General features: G+C 60.8%; 1 protein-coding gene across 14 annotated transcripts in view; it reads right to left on the bottom strand.

Annotated features, from left to right (window-relative positions):
- The window catches only part of SPEG (striated muscle enriched protein kinase), a 54,614-nt gene that overhangs the window by 8,419 nt on the left and 24,480 nt on the right, over positions 1 to 21,715 (bottom strand). For 7 of the 14 annotated variants that reach the window (XM_070619921.1, XM_070619918.1, XM_070619919.1 and 4 more), the window contains 24 exons: positions 20,870 to 21,045; positions 20,540 to 20,628; positions 19,528 to 19,703; positions 16,831 to 17,091; positions 15,755 to 15,913; positions 15,464 to 15,653; positions 15,136 to 15,359; positions 12,544 to 12,663; positions 12,204 to 12,308; positions 11,516 to 11,722; positions 11,006 to 11,129; positions 10,714 to 10,889; positions 8,309 to 8,421; positions 7,701 to 7,869; positions 7,354 to 7,450; positions 7,024 to 7,224; positions 5,864 to 5,921; positions 5,186 to 5,263; positions 4,903 to 5,081; positions 4,359 to 4,385; positions 3,588 to 3,740; positions 3,374 to 3,416; positions 2,267 to 2,335; positions 48 to 2,022 (listed from right to left, as the gene is read on the bottom strand). In XM_070619921.1, the coding sequence (XP_070476022.1) occupies positions 48 to 2,022; positions 2,267 to 2,335; positions 3,374 to 3,416; positions 3,588 to 3,740; positions 4,359 to 4,385; positions 4,903 to 5,081; positions 5,186 to 5,263; positions 5,864 to 5,921; positions 7,024 to 7,224; positions 7,354 to 7,450; positions 7,701 to 7,869; positions 8,309 to 8,421; positions 10,714 to 10,889; positions 11,006 to 11,129; positions 11,516 to 11,722; positions 12,204 to 12,308; positions 12,544 to 12,663; positions 15,136 to 15,359; positions 15,464 to 15,653; positions 15,755 to 15,913; positions 16,831 to 17,091; positions 19,528 to 19,703; positions 20,540 to 20,628; positions 20,870 to 21,045 (5,169 nt within the window). Of the gene's footprint in view, positions 1 to 47; positions 2,023 to 2,266; positions 2,336 to 3,373; positions 3,417 to 3,587; positions 3,741 to 4,358; positions 4,386 to 4,902; positions 5,082 to 5,185; positions 5,264 to 5,863; positions 5,922 to 5,968; positions 6,571 to 7,000; positions 7,225 to 7,353; positions 7,451 to 7,700; positions 7,870 to 8,308; positions 8,422 to 10,713; positions 10,890 to 11,005; positions 11,130 to 11,515; positions 11,723 to 12,203; positions 12,309 to 12,543; positions 12,664 to 15,135; positions 15,360 to 15,463; positions 15,654 to 15,754; positions 15,914 to 16,830; positions 17,092 to 17,406; positions 18,208 to 19,527; positions 19,704 to 20,539; positions 20,629 to 20,869; positions 21,046 to 21,715 lie in introns of those variants that run through there. The other 7 variants (XM_070619929.1, XM_070619930.1, XM_070619931.1 and 4 more) reach the window with 5 other exon arrangements.

The raw sequence follows: 21,715 nt of genomic DNA, 5'->3' as shown, positions 1-21,715 counted from the left end.
CCCTCCACACTGTTCACACATCCACACGCCACTCTGCCCCTCCTCACCGGAGGAGCCCGACGTGCCGCTGGCCTCGGAGCCCAGGGACTCCGCGGAAGGCGTGGTGGCGCTGGCCTGGGCGGCCAGCTGGTTGTGCTGGAGGTCAAGGCGCCGCAGACTCTCGCCCTCGGAAGTGGCCCTGCGCAGCCGTCCGAACAGCGGCGTGCTGCGGCCCGACGCGCCGCCCGAGTCCTCGCTGCTGCCGCTGCGCTGCAAGCGGCTGGAGAGCCGCTCCAGCGTGGAGCTGAGCCGCCTGCGCACCGCCAGCACCGGGGAGCCCCGTGCCGAGCTGCCGCCCTCCGAGCTCTCCCCGTCCCCGCCGCGGGCCTCCCAGGCCGGGTGGCGCTGCGCCGGCGGGGTCCGCCGCAGACGCTGGGACAGCGACAGTGAGAGGCGGCGCACGAGGCCCGGCTCGCCGACTGCCCTGAGGTCCTGCACGGAGCGGGAGCGCTCGGGCCGGCGCACGAGCTCCAGCGGGGTCCCCGCTGGGCTGGGCCGGTACATGCCGTCCTCCTCCTGGGCCCCGCGGAAGGGGCCGCGCTCCTCCGAGCGCGAGCGGCTCAGCAGCCGCAGCCCCCGCGACAGGGGCGACTCACGGCTGCGCTTGAACTTGGCCTCGAACACGGCCTCCGACTCCAGGTTCTCGATGCTGCTGCTAAGACTGCTACCTGGCCTTCGGGGCACTGTGGGGACCCGGGCTTTCTCGGCTAGCACTGGGGGAGCCCCGGCCAAAGGAACGCGCCTCTCGGGGCCTCCCGGAGCGGGGGAGGCCACCCTGGCGAACACTGCCGGGTGGGGCTTGGGCTCCAGTGGAGGGGCTCCAAGGGTCTGCGGGGGGCTTGGCACGTGGCCTGGCAGCTGGAGTGACTGCATGATCTGTGCATAGGGTGTGAGTGGGGGCGCTGGGGTTTGCAGAGCCACGGGGGGTTGTGCAGGCTTGGAGCCTGGGACGGGTTCTGGCATGGACTCTGGGGGCTTCTCTTGGGCAGGCCGGGGTGCCAAAGGCTGGGGAATATCACTGGGTGTGGTGGCAGGAAGTTCTGAAGACTTGGGGGCACTGGGTTTGGGGGCGCTGGGCCGAGCAGGGCTGGGTTGCTGAGCCTCACTGAGGGCAGACAAGGAAGGAGACTCCTGTAGCCTGCGGGCCCCAAGCCGGGCCACCGGGATCTCGAGGGGTGCCCCAGCCCGGCGGTGCCGGCCCCGGGGCTCCGCCTCCCCCTGGGAAAAGCTGCTGCTCTTCTGCAGGCCCCGGGTCTCGGGTGGGGGCTGGTGGTGGGGTGCTGCCTCACTGGAGGCGGCCCGCGCCAGCCGGGGGTCCCGGGCACGGCCCCCTAGGCTCTCTAGCAGGGGGCCCCTGAGGCCGCTAACCTTGCCATCCTCAGGGCCCCCCCGCAGCAGCCGCTGGCGCAGGGCCTGCAGCCTCTGGGCATACTCGCCCTCGCCCAGGCCTCCCCGGGTCAGGCGGGTGGCCCCCGGGCTGGGGCTCCGGCGCTGCGGCAGCTCCACGGATGCTGCCTTATGCAGGCTCCGGCCCGGCTCCCTCGGCCCGGCCCGGGGCAGGGCGCTCTCAGCTGAGCTGCCCCTCCGGAGCTCCCCCCGCCGGGGGCTGAGCCCAGCCGGCGGCTCCTGGCCTGGGGAAGGGGAAGCCTGAGGGCTGGGGGCCTCCTGGTCCTGAGAGGGGGCTCTTCCCTGCTCCTGCCAGTCCATGGGGGTGGCAGCCCCAGCCTCTGGGGCCCCCAGGGCCTCCTCCTCAGTGGGAATGTCAGTGAGGGACACCCGGGAGCCCGAGAACTCGGGCTGCAGTGGCCGGGGCACGGAGGGCAGCTCCTCCAGCTCCTCCTCTTCAGAGTCGGAGGACGATGAGAGCCCCCCACTGGGGGGCGGTCTTCTGGGCACGGCCACCCACACCCGCTCTGGGGGTGCCCGCAGCAGCTCGGGGATGGGGCGCAGCACCAGGTGGCACTTGTAGCTGATCTGTGAGCGCTGGAGACAGGATACTAGAGTCAGACCTGAGGGAGCCCTCGGGTCCCTCCTCAGCCCCAGGAGAGAAGGCCTGAGGCAGGCAGAGGGTCAGGGACAGGAAGCACGCTGGGAGTTGAGAGAATCAAAAGTGGATGAAGACGGATGAGCAGGAGGTGAGGGCACATGACAGAAAAAGGCAGGGTTAGAGGAGAAGGCTGCAGAGGGAGGAGGGGGAGGCACAGAGGCAGGGCCCAGCTCGGCTCACCTGCCACCTCCGCCGGGAGAGGAACAGCTTCAGGTGGTCCGTGCTCACCTCGGCGCCCTTTGCCTGTGTCTGAAAACCCGGGAAAGAGGGCCTGAGGGGGGGTCCTCCATCGACCTGGACCCTCAAGGTTTGGCAATGGAGAGACAAAGTCCACAGGAGGGGACAGTGGACCGAGCAGCATTAAATCTGGGCTCCTGCGGGTCCCCTTCCCCTTGGATCTGTCACAATAACTCCCACAGCCCAGGTGCCCACGTGGGGACAACTTCCCTGAACCAAGTGGAGAGGCAGAGAATCTGGCTCCCGGGGTGAGCATCGGAGCCTGAACCAGGGCTCAGGGCCCTGTCCTGCATCCTGGCTGCCCGGGGAGGCCTGTGCTTAGGCGCCTGGCCTGGCCCTGCTCCCCAGCTCACCATCTGTCTCCATGTAGAGCCAGCGCCCCAGACATCTGGAGCCCTGGTGGGCCAGACCAAGGCAGATGCTCTCCTCAGCCACCCACCCAGGCAGTCCTTTCCAGAGCTCGTTTCTGATCTGACACACAAGGCTCATACTCCAAAGACAGATACCAGAATGACCTCAGCCTCAGTTGACCAGCACATCACTCAATGGACGGTTTATCCAGTTGATCTTTCTGGGTCATTTGCTGACACGGCTCTCTCCCCCTAACCTGGCACTGTGCCCTGCAGATGAATGAGTGAGAACTCTGCCCACGTGGAGCTCAAAGCCAAGAGGCCAAGCCAGCCAGGCCACCCACCAACCACAGTGTGTGGGACCAGTGCAGGACAGAGGTGGACACACAGGAGTGAGGGGGACCAGGCCTGGTCTCGAGAGCCTGGGAGAACCCCGATGAGGACCCCCAGGACTGGGGCGGGTGGGGTAGACCTGTGCCTTGGAGTCCATGATAGCCCAACTTAAGCCTCAGTGTCCTCATCAACAGAATGGGAGCAATAATACCTTCCTTTGCCCAGCCGTTGTGAGGCTAATAGACCGCATGTATATGAAATGCCTATCATGGTTACGGCACACAGTAGGTCCTCAATAAACGGAGCTGTTAATAACGTTCTTTCTCCCTCCACCTCTTCTACCACGACTTTGCAGGATTACACTCACTTTGAACCAAGGATGTTCCAGGGTCTCCTCTGCGGTAGGCCTCCTGGAAGGGAACGAGGGTCAAGAAGGGATTTATCATGCATTCCTTCAGGCCATAGATGTTTGGGAAAACGGGGTCCTCAGGAATTGGGGGAGTGAACGTCTAGGGCAGAGGCTTGGGCAGGAAGGGGGCATGAGGACTCTGCAGTGGCGGCACCCCGGGCCTCGTACTCACAGGCGGTCCCGCACCAGCACTTTGATGAGGAAGCCGCGGGCCTCGCGGCTGAGGCTCAGGAACGTGGTCTCCTCGAACGCCACATTGTAGTTGCGGATGTTCATCAGCGTTGTCCGGTCATTCTCCCCAACGAATGGGGAGATTCCTGTCAGGCTGCAGGGGTGGAGAGGGCTGGCATGAGGGGGCCGGCAGGAGCCCGGGGCTGCCGCAGAGACCACGTGGGGACACGGGCCAGGACCCGGTGGAAGCCCCGGGGCTTCGGGGAAGGCAGAGGCTGTGAAACTGGGCAGGGTGTGGTGTTTCAGACTCTTGCCTCACCCCTACACAGACAGGGGGCAAGACTGCCTTGAGACCTGGGCAACCAGGTCCCGCCCTGGGCCCACGCTTCAGAAGACTTGTGCTGCCCCTCCTCCAGTGCAGCCTGTCCCTGAGGTGAGGAGTCTGTGCCAAGGGGAGACGCCCTACCCGAGCCCGAGCCTCGCCCTCTAGGTCCTGTTCTGCACACTCAGACCTTGTGCCTTGCCCAAATGGCAGGGAGCCTGCACTGGTCCCTCTCTGCCCAGCCCCCCAGTGTGCCCGCCCCTTATGGAAGAACATGGTGGGGGACAGGGCTGAGACACGCAGACTGGTGCATCCACCTGCACACACACGAGGCCCCTCGCCGTGCAGGAAGGAGCAGGGTGTGGAAGAGAAGGGGTGGGCTGCAGTGTTAGGCGTGGGCCTGCTAGGAGACCAGAGGAGACTGGGGTTCCCGTGCAGAGGGGTCCTTACCAGAGGAAGGCGACGACACCCACAGGCCTGTGGGGGAAGGAGAGTGGATGGGTCAGAGGACCGCCCAGTTCCCACCGGAAGTGGGTAGTCCTCTTCTACTGCTCATCTAGAGAGAAGGTGCTCCCCGTGCACACTGCCATGGACAATGGGCTCAGGGGTGCCTCCCTCATGGAGGACTGTCAATCCAGAGGGCTGGACATCCCTGGAGGAGTCAAGGGTCACAGCAGGGCCAGCCCAGGAAACCAAGGGACCATTCCTGCCTCACTGGGGGGAGGCAAGGTGGCTGCAGAGCAGGAGACCCAGCACCCAGGGGGCCAAGGAGCCAAGGCCTGCGAGGGCTGAGGCCTTGAGTGACTGGGTCAGCTCTGATGGATGAGGGGCAGGTAGAAACATGGGCAGAAGACACCATGCGCCATGCCACCAGCCAACTGTCAGAGCAGGAACCTGGCTCAGGAAAGCTCCTCTCTGCCAGGGAGCAAGTCCCCGGCATGGCACTGATGGAAGCTGCCTGGCCCACCCCAGCGGCCTAGGATGCCAACATTACCAGATGTCAGTGACGCCGGACACAGGGGTCTGGTTGACAATCTCGGGCGCCACGAACTCGGGTGTGCCGTATTGGCAGTACTGGGGCTCCCCCAGAGTCAGCTCCTGGGCGTTCCCAAAGTCACAGATCCTCACCTGCTCTTCTCCCTCTGCGCCATCCCATACCAGCAGGTTCTCGGGCTGCAGGACAGGCGAGGCGTGGGAGCTGAGCGAAGAGGGGAGGACACCCCACTGCCTGGCTCCCCCAGGGGCTGCCTGCTCCCCAGCCCCCACCTGCACCTCACCTTGACATCCAGGTGCAGCACGTGGTTCTGGTGCAGGTAACATATTCCCTCCAGCACCTGCCGCATGTAGGTCCGGATCTGGGGAAACAGGAGGCCCAGAGTCCATGGGGGAAGGGTGGGGTATTATGTTTGATCACCACCAGGGCTGTGGGAAGAGGTCAGGCTATGCCTTGAAAGTGGCCTTCAGATGGCTGATGGAGGGGGTTCAAAGATAGGTTTGGGGTTGCTGAGATCCAGGGTTTCCATGTACAGCTGCACAGGTTAGGCAGAGCAAAAATTATAGGAGGGAACCATTTACATTATAAGAAAAAGAACTGTGCAGTGCACAACTTGTACAGCCTTACATGGCAGGACAGCAGTGAGACTGAATAGAGTCTAGGTGGGGCTCATTCTGGGAGAAATGTCTGAGGAATGTTTATATGGGAAAGACTGGGAAACAATAGGGTTAGGGGCCAGGGTGGGTATGCTGAGATTTACAGAGGACAGTGCAAGTCCCAGGGCAGGGGTCTGGTCTGTTGGGGGAGGGGGGCTCTGCTACCTGCCTAACAGTGCTCTCCAGCACCGCCCTGGCTTATTCATGGGCCCAGAGGGCATGCCCCAGACCCACCCGTCCGTTCTCACCACTCAGGTGGGTGGATGCTAGTGCCCAGCCTGACCCCGACCACCCCCTGCCCTCACCTCAGACTCACACACGGTGGGTTTCCTGGCCATTCGCTCCAGCAGCTCCTCTGTGCATCTGTGTCCCGGATCAAGGAGAACAGTGACCAGTGCCAACCGCCAGACCTCCCTGAGCACTGCCCTCCACCCCCGGAGCCCACGTCAGATCCCGGCTAAGCACAGGCTCTCCTTCCCCTTAGAGCTCATCTGATACCAGCTAGCGACTGTGTCTTCCTCCTTCCCCCTGTCATCTGGGGGCACGGATGGGACAACCCTGCCTGAACTCTCACTTGCTGTGGCATCTTTGGTAGATCACCTAACCTCTCTGAGCCCAGCTTTCCTCAGGTGTAAAATGGGGATGAAATCTCCTCGCCAACCCTGTGAGGTATTTACAAGGATCAACTTAGAGCAGAACTTTACTCACTGTGGATGGAACTTCTTGACTCTATTTGAGGATGACCCAGAAGGTCCAGGACATGTAAATAATTGGTCATTTTGCTGCAGTTTCGGTTCTAACAGTGCAGACTGGGGGGCCGGTGTGAAGGACATGGTCACCCTGTTAGTGGGAGTGGCAAGCAGATGACCCTGCACCCTATCACAGTGTGCCTGCTTAACCACAGCTCTCGTGAAAGGATAAAACCCATTCTTTGTGCAAACAGCCTCCCAGTAAAGCCAGGGATTGGTGCTCATCTGAAACGGGGTCACTTCAAATGTTCAGAAACACTGTGCTGCATTTCATGACAAAAATCACACGCCCTTTGTTAGCTGTGTCACCTCAAGTGAGTTACTTAACCTCTCTGTACCTCAGTTTCACCACCCATAAAATGGGGATAAAAAAATTCCGTGAGATATGTATACATGAGGATTAAATAGGTTAATATTTGTAAAACTCTTAGAACACTGCCAGGCACATAGTAAGTGCTATGTAAGTTTAAAATAAAAAAAAAAAAAGGGCTGAAAATGTTGGTTTTTGCAGGAGTCTCCAGACTCCACTCTGTGAGTATTTATAAGATGTCTTCAGAACTCCCAATTGCCAATGGGAACATTCTGTAAAGGTATCAGACCGTCCCAGCTGTCAACGGGACTACTTGGTAAGGTGTAAAACATGTTGCTTATTGGCTACGACAAGGACCATCATTCAGGCCATGGGTCCCCCACCTGCCCAGCCTGTCCCAGGATACAGCTCAGTGACAATGACCAGCCCCCGGCGCCTCTCGAAGGCCTCATGGAAGTAGAGGACGCAGTCATGCTGGAGCCGGGCCAGCAGCCGGGCCTCCCGCCACGCCGATGCCTTGGGCTTGGCCTGGCTGGGGATGAACTTGGCCGCAAACTCCAGGCCGGAGCTGCGCTCCACCACGCGGCGCAGGTAGGAGAAGGCGCCCCTGAGTGATGACACGGGGAGAGGATGGGGCCCAGGCGTCGCTGCGGCCCCAGCCCTCCACTTCCTCCTGGCCTCAGAGCCAGCCTCTCGGGGGGGCCCCCAGACACGGCACCCCCTCCTGGCCCCACACCTGCCGATCTCCTGCTGGATGTCATAGAAGTCGCTGAGTCTCCTTCCTCTCTGGTCCTCATCTTCCCCGACCCCTTCCACCTCCATAGCTGCCTGAGCTGGGGAAGAGATGCCTGGTGTTAGGTGGGGAGGGCAAGAGAGGAATGAGGGCAGAGACTGGTACAGGCAGGCAGAAGGAAGAGGAGAGGGAAGAGAAGCAAGAATGCTGGGGGTCCGAGGCGGGGAGCAGGGGCTGGCAGACGCTGTGGTCAAGGAGTAAAGGGCTGGGTGAGCGGTTCCTGGTCAGGGACTCAGGTCAGATTCCTGGGGGTGAGCGCTGAGCCCTTCTCCCCTTGAACTCCAGCCCACCTGAACGCACAGCCAACTCTGCTTTGCAGGAGACTTCACCAGCCAAGTTCCGGGCGGTGCAGGTGTAGACGCCTCCATCCTGGGCCCCGGTGCTGAGCACCACCAGGGAGCACTCGTTCTCCTCGTACACAAAGCTCGCGTGGCTGCTCTCGGTCAGCAGCACCTCGTCCTGCAGAGCTGGCCGTCACCTCCAGCCTGGGGCCTGGCTTCCCCCTCCACCTGGGACCCAGCTGGACCCCCAGGCCAGAGACCCAGGCTCATCCCTACCTGAGAGCCAGGGACCTCCCTACCTCGGGGCCCAGCATCATCCCTGCCCCAGGGGCCTTGCTCATCCCAGGACCCAGAATCAGCTCCACCCTTATCTCCCCGTAATAGCCCTGCACCCCAATTAGTCCCCTGGTTCCTCAGCCCCACACCAGAGTTACCCAGCACCCCTGGGTCCCCCTTCCTTCTCCTAACCACACCTCTGACAATACCTTTGCTCTTCTCTGCCCAGGCCCGCCTCCTCCTAAGGCTGCAGGACCCCTCCCACGCCCCTAGGAAATCCCTCCTCCCCTCTCCCCAAGCTCCTGGCCAGGACTCTGCTGAGGCCTTCATCATCCTCTGACCTTGAACCACATGATGTCCGGCAGCGGTTTCCCCTCAACCACCACTGCGAAGCGCGCAGTCTCCCCAGCCCCCACCTCCACGTCTTCCATGATGGACTCAAACCGAGGGGCCTCTGAAACACAAGGGGTGGGAGTGGGGACAGAACACTGGGGTCACAAGGGCCTGCCTCCTTGGCCCCTCTCCAAGCACTCCCTCAGGAACTGGCTCAGGCAGAACACCAGACCCGCCCACCTCCCAGAGCCCCAGCGCCCTGCCTACTGGGGCTCTCAAACTCGGCGCCTGGGAACACAGAGTTCCTTGCCTGAACCAAGCACTCTCCCTGTCAATCCATACGTGATGTTCTCCAAATCTCAGAAAACCCAAGCACAGGGTGCAGGCTGGCTCGGCTTGACCCTCAGTGTTCATCTACCAGCTTTGAAATTAGGAGATTCTCACATGCAAAAGAAATCTGGATTTCCTGCCTCTCTTGGAAAATCAGGGCTGCCCACCCTGAGCCGCTTCCCCCGCGGCATGGCCAGTGGGCACAGAGTGGCTCAACGCTGCCCCCTGTGGGCGATCGCCCTTTGAGCAGCCCCACTGCGGGCTGCTCCAGCCCCGCCGCCCTGGGCCCTGTAGGCGCTCAGTCTGTGACCCTGAGTCAGGTTCATGGATGGCATTGCCTCTATCTTGAAGTTTTCTCTCTGAATCTTATTTAAGGGGACTTCCACCATCTGGGAGGTGGCAAGATGCACTAATGGTCCCGATGCTCTGCTTAGTTCTTCCCGGTATTACTGTGATTTTGTTCTCCACACATATGGGCCATGTTAGTTCTTGGTAAAGCAGATTCTAATTCTCACCAGAGAATTAAGTACATATTCCAATGTGCTTTTCAGAGAAGCCTGTGACTTTCTGGTGCACCCCTCCTGAGCATGTGTGGGGATCTTGGCTTTAAGGGGAGTAGGAGTGATCGCATCCTGAGGGGAGAGCAGGGACCCTGGGCAGGGACCACCACCCATCACAGGCACATGGCTTGATTTTAGACAGATAAAAGGGGAGGGCCTCTGGGAGTGGGGTCCATGCTACAGTGAGGCAGGTGTGGAGGAAAGGGGCCACTCCACCTCCCTGGGTATGGGGCACAGTAGGAGGCAGGTAGCCCTGCTCTAGACCTGGCAGGCTGGACAGTCTCCTTTAGTCACTGTCCCAGCCAGGCTGGCTGCAGGGCCCTCGGTGGCCAGCGTCTCCCCGAACCTCGGGGCTCCTCCTATATCTGAGAAGGAAGATGAGTCTTGCAGAGGTACCTTTAAGGAGCAAAGTGGGGGCTGAGTAGAAAGTGCCAGGATGGGGGTGGGGGTCAGGGAAGCAGGACAAGGAGGAAGATAAGGAGAAGGGAGACTAGGGGCCCAGATGATCTGTGGCCCCGCCCCATCCACCACCCACAGCAGGGCTGGGGGTCTCCCTCATACCTTCCTCACACGTGCTACTGCCACTTCTCTTCCACCTTAAATATGCCTGTCCCCCTCTAGGAACCTGTCCCTAGTCTGCTGGTGGGGGTCCGTCTATGAAGGTCAAAGGATCAGAAGGCTTCAAGAGAACTTCCACAATTTTTTTAAAGTGCCAGAAAATGCACATTTACCCCATGATCAGATGGCCTCTGCTATCTAAAATGTCACTTTCTTTGCATTTGGTTGGCACTGTATCTCCTCAGCAGGTACCACTGTCTAACTCACGCTGAGCTGAAGCTGAGTGGCAGCTACATATGTCTACAGTTAATTAACAAACCGGAAAACAAGACAATTACTGCTGAGCGCGGGCTGCGGGTTGAGAGCCTACGTCTTTAAAGGAGAAATGATAAAAAGGGCCCTTGTGCAGAGGCTGGAGGCTCCGTCAAACAGGCTCGTGCAGAAGGGCAGCCAGGACCCTGGGACTGGGGGGCTGGTGAGAAGACCACTAACTCGAGCTTTTTCCTTTAAGTCCCCTGATCTCCCCAGGCTTGTTATATTCCAGGTGCTATTTCCCGCTGTGTTTAATGCAGGAGCTAAGAGCGCTCTCTGGCTGTGGAGTCGGGCACTAGCATCCCCGCTTCCGACTTACGTTGTGCGACCCTGGGTCTTACTTAGCACACTTTCTGAGCCTCAGTTTCCCCATCTGTAAAATGAGGCTGATAACCAACCCCGTCTCACAGGGCTGATGTAAATATTAAACGAGGTGAGACATCACTGAGCCTGGCACATTGTAGGTGTTCCATAAATCTTGTCAGTACTATTACTGTTATTATTGCCATTTCTGGTATTATTACAGCCATTAGATGGAGACGCCTGAGAGCGAAGAGTTAGGACTGGCAGGTGGGTGTGTGCACCTGAGGGTGTGACGAGGGGGCTGTGGGCCTCAGAGGGAGAAGAGGGGAAGCAGGCCCGCTGTCACCCACCTGCCAGCTCCAGTGTGACCGAGCAGGCCTGCGTGCCGTGGCGGTTGCGAGCAGTGCAGGTGAGGGGCCCCACGTCCCGGCGGCTCACCCGGCAGATCCGAAGGCAGTACTGGTCGTCATCGGGCTGGCTCAGCTCATACACACCTGCCCGTGCCTCCAGGAGGGCGCCTCGGCAGCTAGGGGACACAGGACAGGGAGGTCACCCAGGATCTAGCCACAGGGAGGTCAGGCCGGGATGGCTGGAGCAGGACTGCCACATGCAGGAAGCAGGGCGTGCAAGGCCGGAGCCCACCTCCTCCAGACGACCTGGGCCTCCACATGGTTGAAGGTGACGGTGACACTGGCAGGCTGGCCTTCCACCACATACACGATGTCTGGCTTGTCCAGCACAGCAGGTGCCTCATCCAGGGGTGGGCCTGGGAGGAGGAGAGCCCAGACTCTATGAGGGCTTGATGCCGGATCCTTAGCACCCGCTGCTCCTTTAACCCTCCCAAGCACCATGTGAGCTCCATTTTCACACATGACGAAGCTGAGGTGCAGAGAGGTTTAGCAATTTGTCTAAGGAACACAGCTAGGAGGCGGCAGAGGAGGGGCTACACCCCGAGCTGGTCTGACTGCAGAGCTTCAGCCTGGCCCACTGTGCATGCTGCTTTCAGGAGAGAGAAGGAAGCACTCTGACGGGTCAAGGTCACACCCGGCCACACTGTTCCCACCACAGCTGTGATGTCCGGACCAGCCCTTGAGCCTTCACCCCGGGGCCCAGCAGCTCCTGCCCCCACCCCACAGGAGCAGCCAGGCTCACCGTGCTCCAGCAGCTGCACCGGCTCGGAGGGGGGCGAGGGCTTGCTGCTGCTCTTGATGGTGGTGCTGAGGACCCGGAAGATGTGCTGGGCCCCCTTACGCAGCCCTGTGGCCGCCCACCCAGGCTCCCGCAGGCCTGTGGCCAACGCTGTCCACTGGTCTGAGCCGAGCACCTGGTGCTGCACAGTGTAGGTCAGGGCGTCCGGGTCTGGGGGGGAGGCAATGGCCAGAGGCGGGCATTACGGGGTGCCCCCCACCCCCATTCGGCTGGCTCGGGACCCAGGAGCCCATCACAAGTCTGCTCTGAGGACCTGCCTCTGTTTCTCCAGTTGCTTCTGCCTGGCCCCCATCTGCCCTTGGCTAGACCACTGGCCTGGCCGGGCTCAGAGCCAATAAGGTGCCAGGCATGGGGTCTGGTTACAGGCATGGAGGAACCTTGACTTGTGTCCCAATTCCTTGCCACTATCTGAGGTAGGGAAACTTAGGCACAGAGCAGGAAGAGACCACACGCAGGGAAGGAGAGGAGTTTCCCAGGATCATGTCCTAAGCACCCAGTCCCTCTGAGAAAGAGACGGGAAGGCGGCGGCTCCCTCTGTCTCCTCTCCTGGCCCGTTGCCAGGGCCTCATCCCGAACCTGCCCTGCTCATGTCCCCATCTTCACCCCACAGCGCTGTGTGGCCCTGCCTCACCAATGGCCATGTCCAGACTCCTGGGGGGGTGCCATGTGAGTGTGATCATCCTCCCAGTCACAGCCACCACCTGTGGGGCACCATCCGGGGGGCCTGGAACCACATCTGAAAGCCACAGGTTGGAAGTCAGCTGAGCCTTTGGGCCCAAGGGCTCTGCAAGATCAGCAAGCCTCGGGGTGGGGGGCTGGGGGCACAGCCACAGGGGCAGGGGTAAGGCTAGATGGCTCCCCAGAGAACTGAGGGGAAGGGTCCTGGTACGGAGGCCCCTTGCTCAGCCAGCACCCTGGGCAGGCCAGAGGCTGGGCTGTGGATGTGGCTGGCAGGAGGGTGCCTGCCTCACCTGTGACATAGAGGTGGGCATAGCAGGCAGCTTTGCCCAGCTTGTTGGCGATGACACTCTTGTAGACGCCGGCATGCTGAGGTCCCACCGCAGGGAACACCAGGCGATGGACATCCCTGTCTGAGGGGGAGAGACAGTGACATGAGGCCTGAGCCAGGAGGATGCTTTGAGGGGCAGGCCCATGCCACCCCGGCCTGGCCCTTCACCCCCACCCACCGCAGGGAGGAGGTGAGGGGGAAGGGGTGGGGCAGACAGCAAGAAGTGAGTCCACAGTGCAGCAAACCCTGGGGTAGTCTACACCTCCAGCACTTCAGGCCCAGTGACTTCTCCTCTTCCTCCCACAGTGGTCACCCTCTGCAGGTTCCCACCCTGCTGACTGCCCTTCACCTCAGCACCTCTGGGGGGATCACACCTCCATGTCAAAGTCCTGGCAAGTCTCTGTTCCTAAGGCCCCTCGCTCAGCCCCCTTTCCTCCATCCCCACGGCCACTGCCAGTCCCATCTCCAGCACAGAGCCCGTGAAAGCCCTGCTTTACTGCGGTCCACACCCCGCCCATGGCACTGCGCGTTACCTCTAGACTGGGAAACCTTAAAGGCACCTGCTGCCTACGGGGTAGCATCCCAAACTCCCATCCGCCACGTCTCCTGCTCTTCCTCCACCTTCTGACCCTGACCTGCCGTGAGGTCCCCGAACAAGCCACAGGAGTTCCAACTCCAGGTCTTTGCTCACAAAATTCCTGCCTTCTGGAACAGTCTTCTCTTATTTAAGATCTTCTCCTTCAAGATGCAGTTCGAGTGCCAGCCCGGGAAGCCTCCTCTGCCGGGCGCCCCGGCCCAGGGCCCCCTGCACCCCAATCCCCGAAGCCCTCCTCAGGACCTCCAGGACCAGGCCCACACTGCCCTGGGTGGTCCTCTCTCTTCACTGGCGCACGCCATGGCTCCTGAATCAGCCTGAAAGCTCCTTAAAGATAGGACTGACTTGTCCTGCCAGGCCCAGAACCTTGCCTGCAGTAGGTGCCAAAGACATTATATTATAAATCACAATAAAAGTTGTCTGCTCTGTGCCCAGCCTATGCCAGCTACTCAACACGCATCTTTTTTCCATAATCCTTTCAACAACCCTGCAAAAGGATCCTCATTTTGCCAACGAGGTCAGAGACATTAACGGACTTGTCCAAAATCACACAGCTAATAAATGATGGAGCCCTGGCTTGAACTGGGTTCCCTCTGACTCTGAAGCTCTTTCCCCAAGCTGTGCTCCCTGAACGATGATAAGGAGGCTGGCCCTGGCGGGGACGTGAGGGGGAAGAGGCCTGCGCTGTCCTCCTCCACGTCAGGGCCATCCCAAACACCCATCCCTCTCTCACAGGTTATCTCCGCGTGGAACAGTCGCCCCTTCACTTATCTCTGCTGACACTATTTATAACGGAAGAGAAGCCACAGGCTGCCACTGACCCCAGATCAGACACAGCAGAGACGCCAGCTCAGATTCTGAGACAGACACTCACCCCAGGCCTCAAGCAGATCAAGAGACAAGAAGCCTGTGGGCTGAGGAAAGACAGCCGAGATGGGGGCTGAGGGGAGGGTCAGTGCCACAGCAGTGACATGATGGGGAGGGGAGAGGGGGGCATGGGCGACGGGTGCATCCTGGGTAGGAGGTGGGTGCCAGATCAGATGGTCCTTGCTGCCTTTGGGCAAGTCCCTGTCCCTATGTAAGCCTCAGTTTCTCCATCTGTAAACAGGGATAATAGTACCAGCCTTACAGGCCCATGGTGAGGACAGCGAGATGACCCACACCAGGCCTTGAGCACTCAGGGCTGGCACTCACGAAGTGCTTAATAAAGGCCAGTTTTGCCACACTGCAGCCATAAGAGGAGCCCGTCACAGGTCATGCTGTGGCACTGTCTGACGGGGTGGGAAAGCTTCTCACAGGAGACTCAGATCTGTCAAGGCTGGAGCTGAGACACTCCCATGAGAAAGATCCCAGGCTGAGAGGACACGGTCCCAAAGACGTCCCTCTGTATTCTTCCCCTGGCTCCTTCTTTGCTCTTTAATGACCCAGGAGCATTCTTTTGGTGCCCGACATTGTTCACACGACCCTTTTCACTGAAATTTCTCCAGGAAGGCCTGAGCTGCACTGCTTTATTGACAAGGATGATGATGGTGGCAACAACAGTGACAGCAATAATAATAATATTTAACATTCATTAATCACTTGCTATTTGCCAGGCCCTGCTCTAAGCGCTCTGTACGCATTACCTGATTTAATTCTCACAACAAGCCTATTACAGATGAGGAAACTGAGGCACAGAGGGGCTCTGTAACTTGCCCATGGTCAGTGGCAGCTGTACCGTCTGTCCAGGAAGTGCCAATGGGGCCAAGAAGGCCCAGAGTGGTGACTTGGCGATGGTTCCTGCACAGCTCGAGGAAGGAGGCAATGACTGCACATCCCAGCCCCCCGGGCTCCCTTCCCCCAGTGCCCTCTCCCTGACCAGGCTAGAAAAGGAAGGCCCCACGGCAGGAGGGGGAGGGTACTGGAAGCAAAGAGGGTCCTGGAGGGGACAGTCCCCAGGGTCTCTTGCCGGACACGTACACTGTGTCATGCGCCGGTCATCGCTGCTTTGGATGCGGTGGCCATTGTGGAACCAGCTGATGGTGGGGTACGGCAGGCCGGTCACCTGGCACTCCAGCATGGCCTCCTTGGCCAGCCCCACCTCCAGGTCCTGCAGCGGCCGCAGGAAGTCAGGCATGGACAGCCGCTCCAGCTCGCCCTGCTCCGGCTCCTCGGGGATGGACGGCATCTTCTCCAGCTTCGAGCTGCAAGAACCACACGGCTGCCCAGAGGCCCAGAGCCGCGCCTCCCATCACAGGGCTGGGGGACTCAGAGGCAGCCCGGTGGCATAGGGGACCCTAAGAGGTACCTGGGGCCAGTGGCGGCCGTCCGAGGCTCCTCCACGTAGAGCTGGGCCGAACAGTGGGCCTGGCCATGGGCATTGGTGGCACTGACCTCATAGAGCCCCTCGTCCTCGCTGCCCACACGGGCGATGTGGAGCGAGTGCAGGCCCCCGTCCTGCCGCAGCCGCACGTTCTCGCTCTCCTCCACGGGGTGACCTGGGTGGGGAGGGGGCGGGAGTGCAGAGCAGGCTCAGCCAGGGGCCCTGCCCTCTGGCCCCTGGGGGGTCCCCCAACATCTGCAGGGTGCCAGGCCATACCAAAATGAGTCCAAGTAACGGAAGGGGGCGGGGTGCCGCTGATCTTGCAGTCAAAGCGGGCCGCACGGCCCTCCAGTACCTCCACGTCCTCCAGCAGTCGTGTGAACAGGGGCGCCAGCGAGGGCTGCACAGTCAGCCTGGCGCTGCAGGTCAGCTCATCTGGGGGGAGGTGTCAGCACTGGGGCAGGGAAGGCCATGGAGCCCCAGGCACCCCAACCCACGGGTCCTGCCCTCATGCTGGGCAGGGAAGGGGAGCTGGGCCAGGAGCTGGAGGCTGGCAGATCCCGCAAGGTCTCAGGCACCACAGTGAGGCAGTGGACAGAACCCAAAGACCAGGCCTTCTCAGGAAGGTGGGGGTCAGTGGGGGTGGGCAGCAGGCCCCCCCTCCTCACCTCACCCTGCCCTTCCAGCTCTAAAAGGGGGGCCTAGAAGACAAGCCCGCTGGCCCCCACCCCTTGGACTTCTCCTCTGCGCCTGGGTCGTGCACACACTCCCTCCCACCCACCTAGACCCAGAGCAAATGCTGCTGTGTCCCACTCCCCCCCTGCAACAAAGAACCTTCTGGGGGAAATAACAGGCCCTTTTGCTGACACGATCCTTTCCTGCTTACAAAGCCCCTCCAGGGTCACCTTAGGTGCTCGTCACCACAGTCTGGTGAGGCATTATCTCTGCTCTTCAAACGAGGACAGGGACCAGGTCAGAGATGTCATTAATAAAACTAATGGCTGGCATTTATTAGGGGCCACCCTTGGGCAGACGCTGTGCTTTGTTCTTTATGTACATTGTCTCGTTAATGCCATCAAGCCCCAGATGAGGTGGGGATCAGCACCATCCCTTTTTGCAGATGAACAGTCGAAAGCTCAGCAAGATGAAGTGACTTGTCCAAAGTCAGGTGGCTGGTATGTGGCAGCCTGTGCGCCTGGTGCTACCCAAGGGCTGACCTCACTGAGGCGGGTGGCTGCACTATCTCCTACCCCACTGCCTTCCCCCAGGAGATGAGCCCCATCTTACTCGGCACCCAGCTCCTTCACCTCCAGCCCCACCTCTCTGGCCCTAGGGCCGGAGGGAGCAGTTACCTTTGGCTGTGCTGAGCTTGCAGGTGTAGACGCCACTGTCGTCCTCATGCACAGACGTGAGCAGCAGCTTGCATTTCCGGCCATCGAAATGCATCTTGCATTTGAGCAACGCAGGCTGCAGCAGCCGACCACGGCACAGCCAGTCCACCTCCACGTCGGCAGGACCCGCCACCAGGCACTCAAACAGCGCCATCTCCCCGGCCCCCACGTCCACGTCCTGCAGGGGGGCCAGCACGGCCAGGGACCGGCTTTCAGGGTGTGCTGGGGGGAAAGCGGCCACAGGGGGCGCGCACGGAGCAGAGACACATGGGGTAAGGGAGACACACACACGCACACACAGAGAGACAGACAGACACAGAGAGAGAGATGCATTTTGTTCCTTTGGAGACAGGGAAAGCCCGCCCGCCCGGCCGGCCAGGACAGCCAGGAGCTCCCGGGCCTGGCTCCAGGATGGCAACCCCAGCTGGGCCGGGGAGGGCAGACGCTGGGGAAGCGAGAGGGAATTCAGGGCGGGGAAACTGAGAGGGCCACGCAGAAGCAGAGACGGCGGCGGCAAAAAAAACACAGCACACCAGCTGGGTACAAACTGGACTTTATTCGACCTAAGAAACAGGTATTTCTGAATCTCGCCCCCCCCGCCCCCACCCACTACAGCAGGTCCCTATCCTGTGCCACGCCTGGCTAGCTTCCTTATCCTCAGAGCATCCTTGGCCCTGACAGTGAGCAAGCAAGCCCCCAGTGGGCCTAAACCTGCTCAGGGCCAGGACTCGGCCAGGCCTCCTCATCAGCACAGGGCCCGGGGCCTCTGGCTTTTGGTCTCTTGTGAAATAGAAAGTGTTGTGCCATTTGAAACCCATTTCTGGAATGGTCAGTGCCCCGCCCCCCCATGAGCTCCTTGTCAACAGCCCCCTGCAGATGCCATGCCCTGTCCTCTCCCCCTCTGCCTCACCCCATGCCAGCTCGGAGGCATCCTTTCCTGACTGTCACAGACACACAGACAGACAAACAGAGAGACAGACGGGGCCTGTGGCGGCGGTAGCACATGCACTTGCTGGGTGTTCCCTTGCAGGGGTAGACTGGGGGGTCTTGATACCCCTCATGGCCACCCCTTCCCTGCACTCAGTCCCTGTGGGGGCTCCCGGCCTGCCCAGCCTTATGTCCACTTGGGAGGGGAGGGTCCATAGGGGCCCGTGGGTGCTCCCAGGACGCTGCATGGGGAGGCGGGTGGGGGGAGGCTGGGACAGGGTCCGGGCCGGCGGGCCGGCAGGGTCTGTGGGCAGGAGGCAGTGACACAGCGAGGTCCGAGAGGTGCCTGAGACAGGGGCGCGGCTCGGAGGGCAGCGGGGGGAGCGCAGGCGGCCCCCTGAGCTCACTCGCCTGTGTACAGACAAAAACCTCAGTCAGCAAGCGGCAGGTTAGTGCGGCACACGCACGCACACGCACGCACACACACGCACACGCACATGCACGCAGACCTCGCTAGGGCCCCTCTGCGTGGAGAGCTGTCTCTAAGCTGTCAGGGGAGGGCCGTCACTTTCAGCTCCCCCAAGATCAGCCCTGGGTGAGGGGGCCGGCAGGTAGCCAGAGGCCGGGTCTCGGGGTTCCCGGGCAGGCAGAGGCCCTGGGCAACCAGGGGAGAGGCATTCACAGGTATCAGGTATACCCCAAAGCCTGGGGTATAGGAAGGAACCCCAAAGAGAGAGATGCACCGAGACACGGGTTAACACAGAGAAGCAAGGCAGAGCCAGACCCTGGAGGGGAAGGAGCGGCCAGGGAATAGGGGCTGGGGTCGGGGCAGGAGCTGTGGGAGCTGAAGAATCCAGAGGCCAAGGAGGGGGGAAACCCGGGAACAGCAGGCACAGGAAGGGGAACCAGAGAGGTGGGGCCCAGCAGAGGCGACCATGACTGTTAGGGTCCAGGCTCTTGCAGGGGCCGAGGGCATCCTGGGAAACTCCCAGAGGTGGCCTGTGCCAGGAAGGGAGGGACGATGCCCTGAACTGCTACAGTGAAGGGTGAGATGGAAGGCAAAGCCAATGGCCAGTCCTTGGGAGGAAAACCACCAGCCGCCAAAAGGCAGCCTGGCTAGGGGCAGCCATCCCCGCTGCATGAAAGGCCCCTGCTCTTGTACCCTGGTTCCGGGGGCCCAGGGCTCTCCAAATTTCATGACTCTGCTCACCCTGGCCTCCCTGGGGTCCCTGTGATGCTCCATGCCCAAGTCACCCCAGGGGCCCCTCCGAACGGGTCCAACTATCAGACTCTCCCCATTGCCACCCTCAACCACAATAGCTTCTGCACAGCAATGGGATGGTAGGGGGGCAAGGGGCAAGGCGGGGTGGGTGTGAGGGAGGGGCCTGGGAAGGGCAAAGTGACAAAGGCTTAGAGGAGTGTGGGGAGAGGATGGCCGGCGGCAGGAGGCAGGGTCTCTGGTTGGCATCAGGGGCCGATGTGATTGAGCACAGGGAAGGCAGTACTGTGTAGTAAGCTGAGCACTGAACAATTTGCTGTGTGGCCTTGGGCAAGTCATTTCCCCTCTCTGGGCCTCAGTTTACTCAACTACAACATAAGCAGTTAAACTTGGGGAACGCTAAGGCCCTTTCAGCTCTGGCCTCCTATAACAAGGTTGTGTGAAAGTTGGCAGTTGGGAGGGACAAGGCCAGGGCCAGGGTGGGGGATTCACAGAGAGTGTGCAGTACTCACCTCGGACCTCCAGGCGGGCCTCGCACTGCCGAGCGCCATACTCATTGACGGCTTTGCAAGTATAGAAGCCGGCATCACCCCGCTCGGCGGCCAGGATCCGCAGCCGGCACAGCCCACCCTCTGCCTCCTCCGCGAAGCGCCGCTGGTCCGGGCGCACGGGCTGGCGGTTTCGCAGCCTGTCAGAGGCAAGAACTCAGTCTCGGGGCCAAGCAGGTCTCTCCCGGCCACATCACTCGTCCACTCTCCAGATCTGTCCCACTGACCACAGGCACCCCTGGGTTACAGGGCTGAGTTCTCACCCTGGCTCGGCCATCCCACCCCCCAGGACGTCCAGACCACCTCTGCCCACCTGGATCTCTCCCTTCTTGGCACCTGACCATACCGTGTCATGCCATTTGGCTCTGAACAGTTCTTCAATTTCCTCCCGTCTTACTTTTATTTATTTATCATGGACAGATAGTTTTCCCACTTCCCAAAGGGGCTATGAAATAACTTTCAAAGATAAAAAGGGGGACTAGACAACCAATTAAAAATGAAAAATAGAACCCAAAGCAATCAAAAGCTAAGCGAACTGAGTCCTCCAGCCCGGGCCTGGGCGGCAGCTCTGCAGCTGAGGCCCGCCGTGAGCTCCGGGTTCCGGCAGCTGGGACACAAATGGTTGTGCCTGGGCCTAGCACAGGGCTGGGTGCAGAGCAGGCCTCGAAAGTCACCCCGTTGTCATCCGACGGGGTGCGGTGGGCAGGCTTCTCCAGGAGTGGACAACTCCTGGCCGCTCATCCCAAGTGAGCAATTTCTGGGTTTGTTCCCCAAACCCCTCCCCAGAAAGGGAAGCCCGGAATGAGCCTTGAACAGCAGGTGTGGGGCAGAGGTACCACTATCCCTGGGATGAGGCCCTGGGCAGATCATGGGCAAGTCCACAAAGGGTCCATTCCCCTCCACCCAAGGCCAAGCCTCACGGGCCAAGCCTGGAGCAGGGGAAGCTGGCAGGAGGCGGTCAGTGGCTGCTACTCACCAGGAAACCACCGGCTTGGGCTCCCCCTGCACACGGATGCTCATGGTGACGTCTTGGCCTTCTCTTACTGACTGGTCCATAAGTGAGACCTGAAGGGGGACCCCAAAGTGTCAGGGGAGGCAGTCAGGACCCAGCATTGGCTCCTGGGGGCTGGGGCATCTGGACAGAGGCCTCTGCCACACCAGTCTGACTGAGGTTGGCTCTGGGTAAGAAGGGTTAACTGGGCCAAACTCCTGGCCTTGCTGGAGCCTGGTGTGGCCCCAAGAACAAGGCGCCATGTGAAGGAACAGGGGTACCCTGGGGGCTAGGGGCTGGCCTCAGGGCTCTGACCTTGAAGGTTGGGGGGGCCTTGGAGCCAGTGTCGGAGGAACGGCGGTTCTGGCTGGGGCTGAGCTTCATGGTTGGGGTTCGGGGCCAGGTCTCCCCAGGCTCCGGAAACTCTTCTGGGGGGCTCAGATACTCCTCGTCAGAGGTGATGGGGCTACTGAAAGGAGATGTGGACCCACCTGGAAAAGAGACAGAGAAGAGAGAGGGGAGGAAGCAGGGCAGGGAGACTGAGAGAGCTGGATGGATCAGCCCCAGGGTCAAGGACCTGATAAGGTCTGAAATGTCACAGAGCCCAGGAGCTGAGGCAGCTCCCACAGGCCGGCCATGCCCTGACTTCACTTACTCGTTGTGTGACCTGGGCCTGAGCCCCTGAATCCTGCTCTGTCACAGATGCCCAATACTGATCCTGCTGATCCTCCTGAGTGGAGCAACCAGAGGGAACGGCCTGGGGCAGAGGGGCTGCCCTGGGCCTTGTGGGAGACTTGGAATTCCACTGGAGCAGGGAACCCACATCCCTGGCACAGAATCAGAGGCTCCTAATGCAGGTGGTCTCTGGACACCAGAGTGGCAGAGCCAGGACACTTCTTGGGTGAGCTGGGCCTGGTGCAGAGGAACACACACCTCCAACAAGCCCCATCCTGACCTCGGTGCCAGGGCCCATGAGGCGGCACTGTCCAGCCTGCCCTTCCCCCTCTCCCTTCTCAGCTTCCTGCCCCAGATACCCCAGGGGCACCTGTTGGCCCCAGCCCTAGAGCATGGACCCTAAATCTCAGAGGATGGGAAAGCAGAGTTGGAGTCATCCTCAGAGAAGGGCAGCTCAGCCTGGGGAAGAGGAGGGGTCACCAGCGT

Source organism: Equus przewalskii, chromosome 5 (assembly GCF_037783145.1).
Source record: "Equus przewalskii isolate Varuska chromosome 5, EquPr2, whole genome shotgun sequence".
In the NCBI taxonomy this organism is placed as follows: Eukaryota; Metazoa; Chordata; class Mammalia; order Perissodactyla; family Equidae; genus Equus; species Equus przewalskii.
The sequence above is the reverse complement of the archived record's forward strand: the minus strand, read 5'-3'. Positions and strand labels throughout refer to the sequence as shown.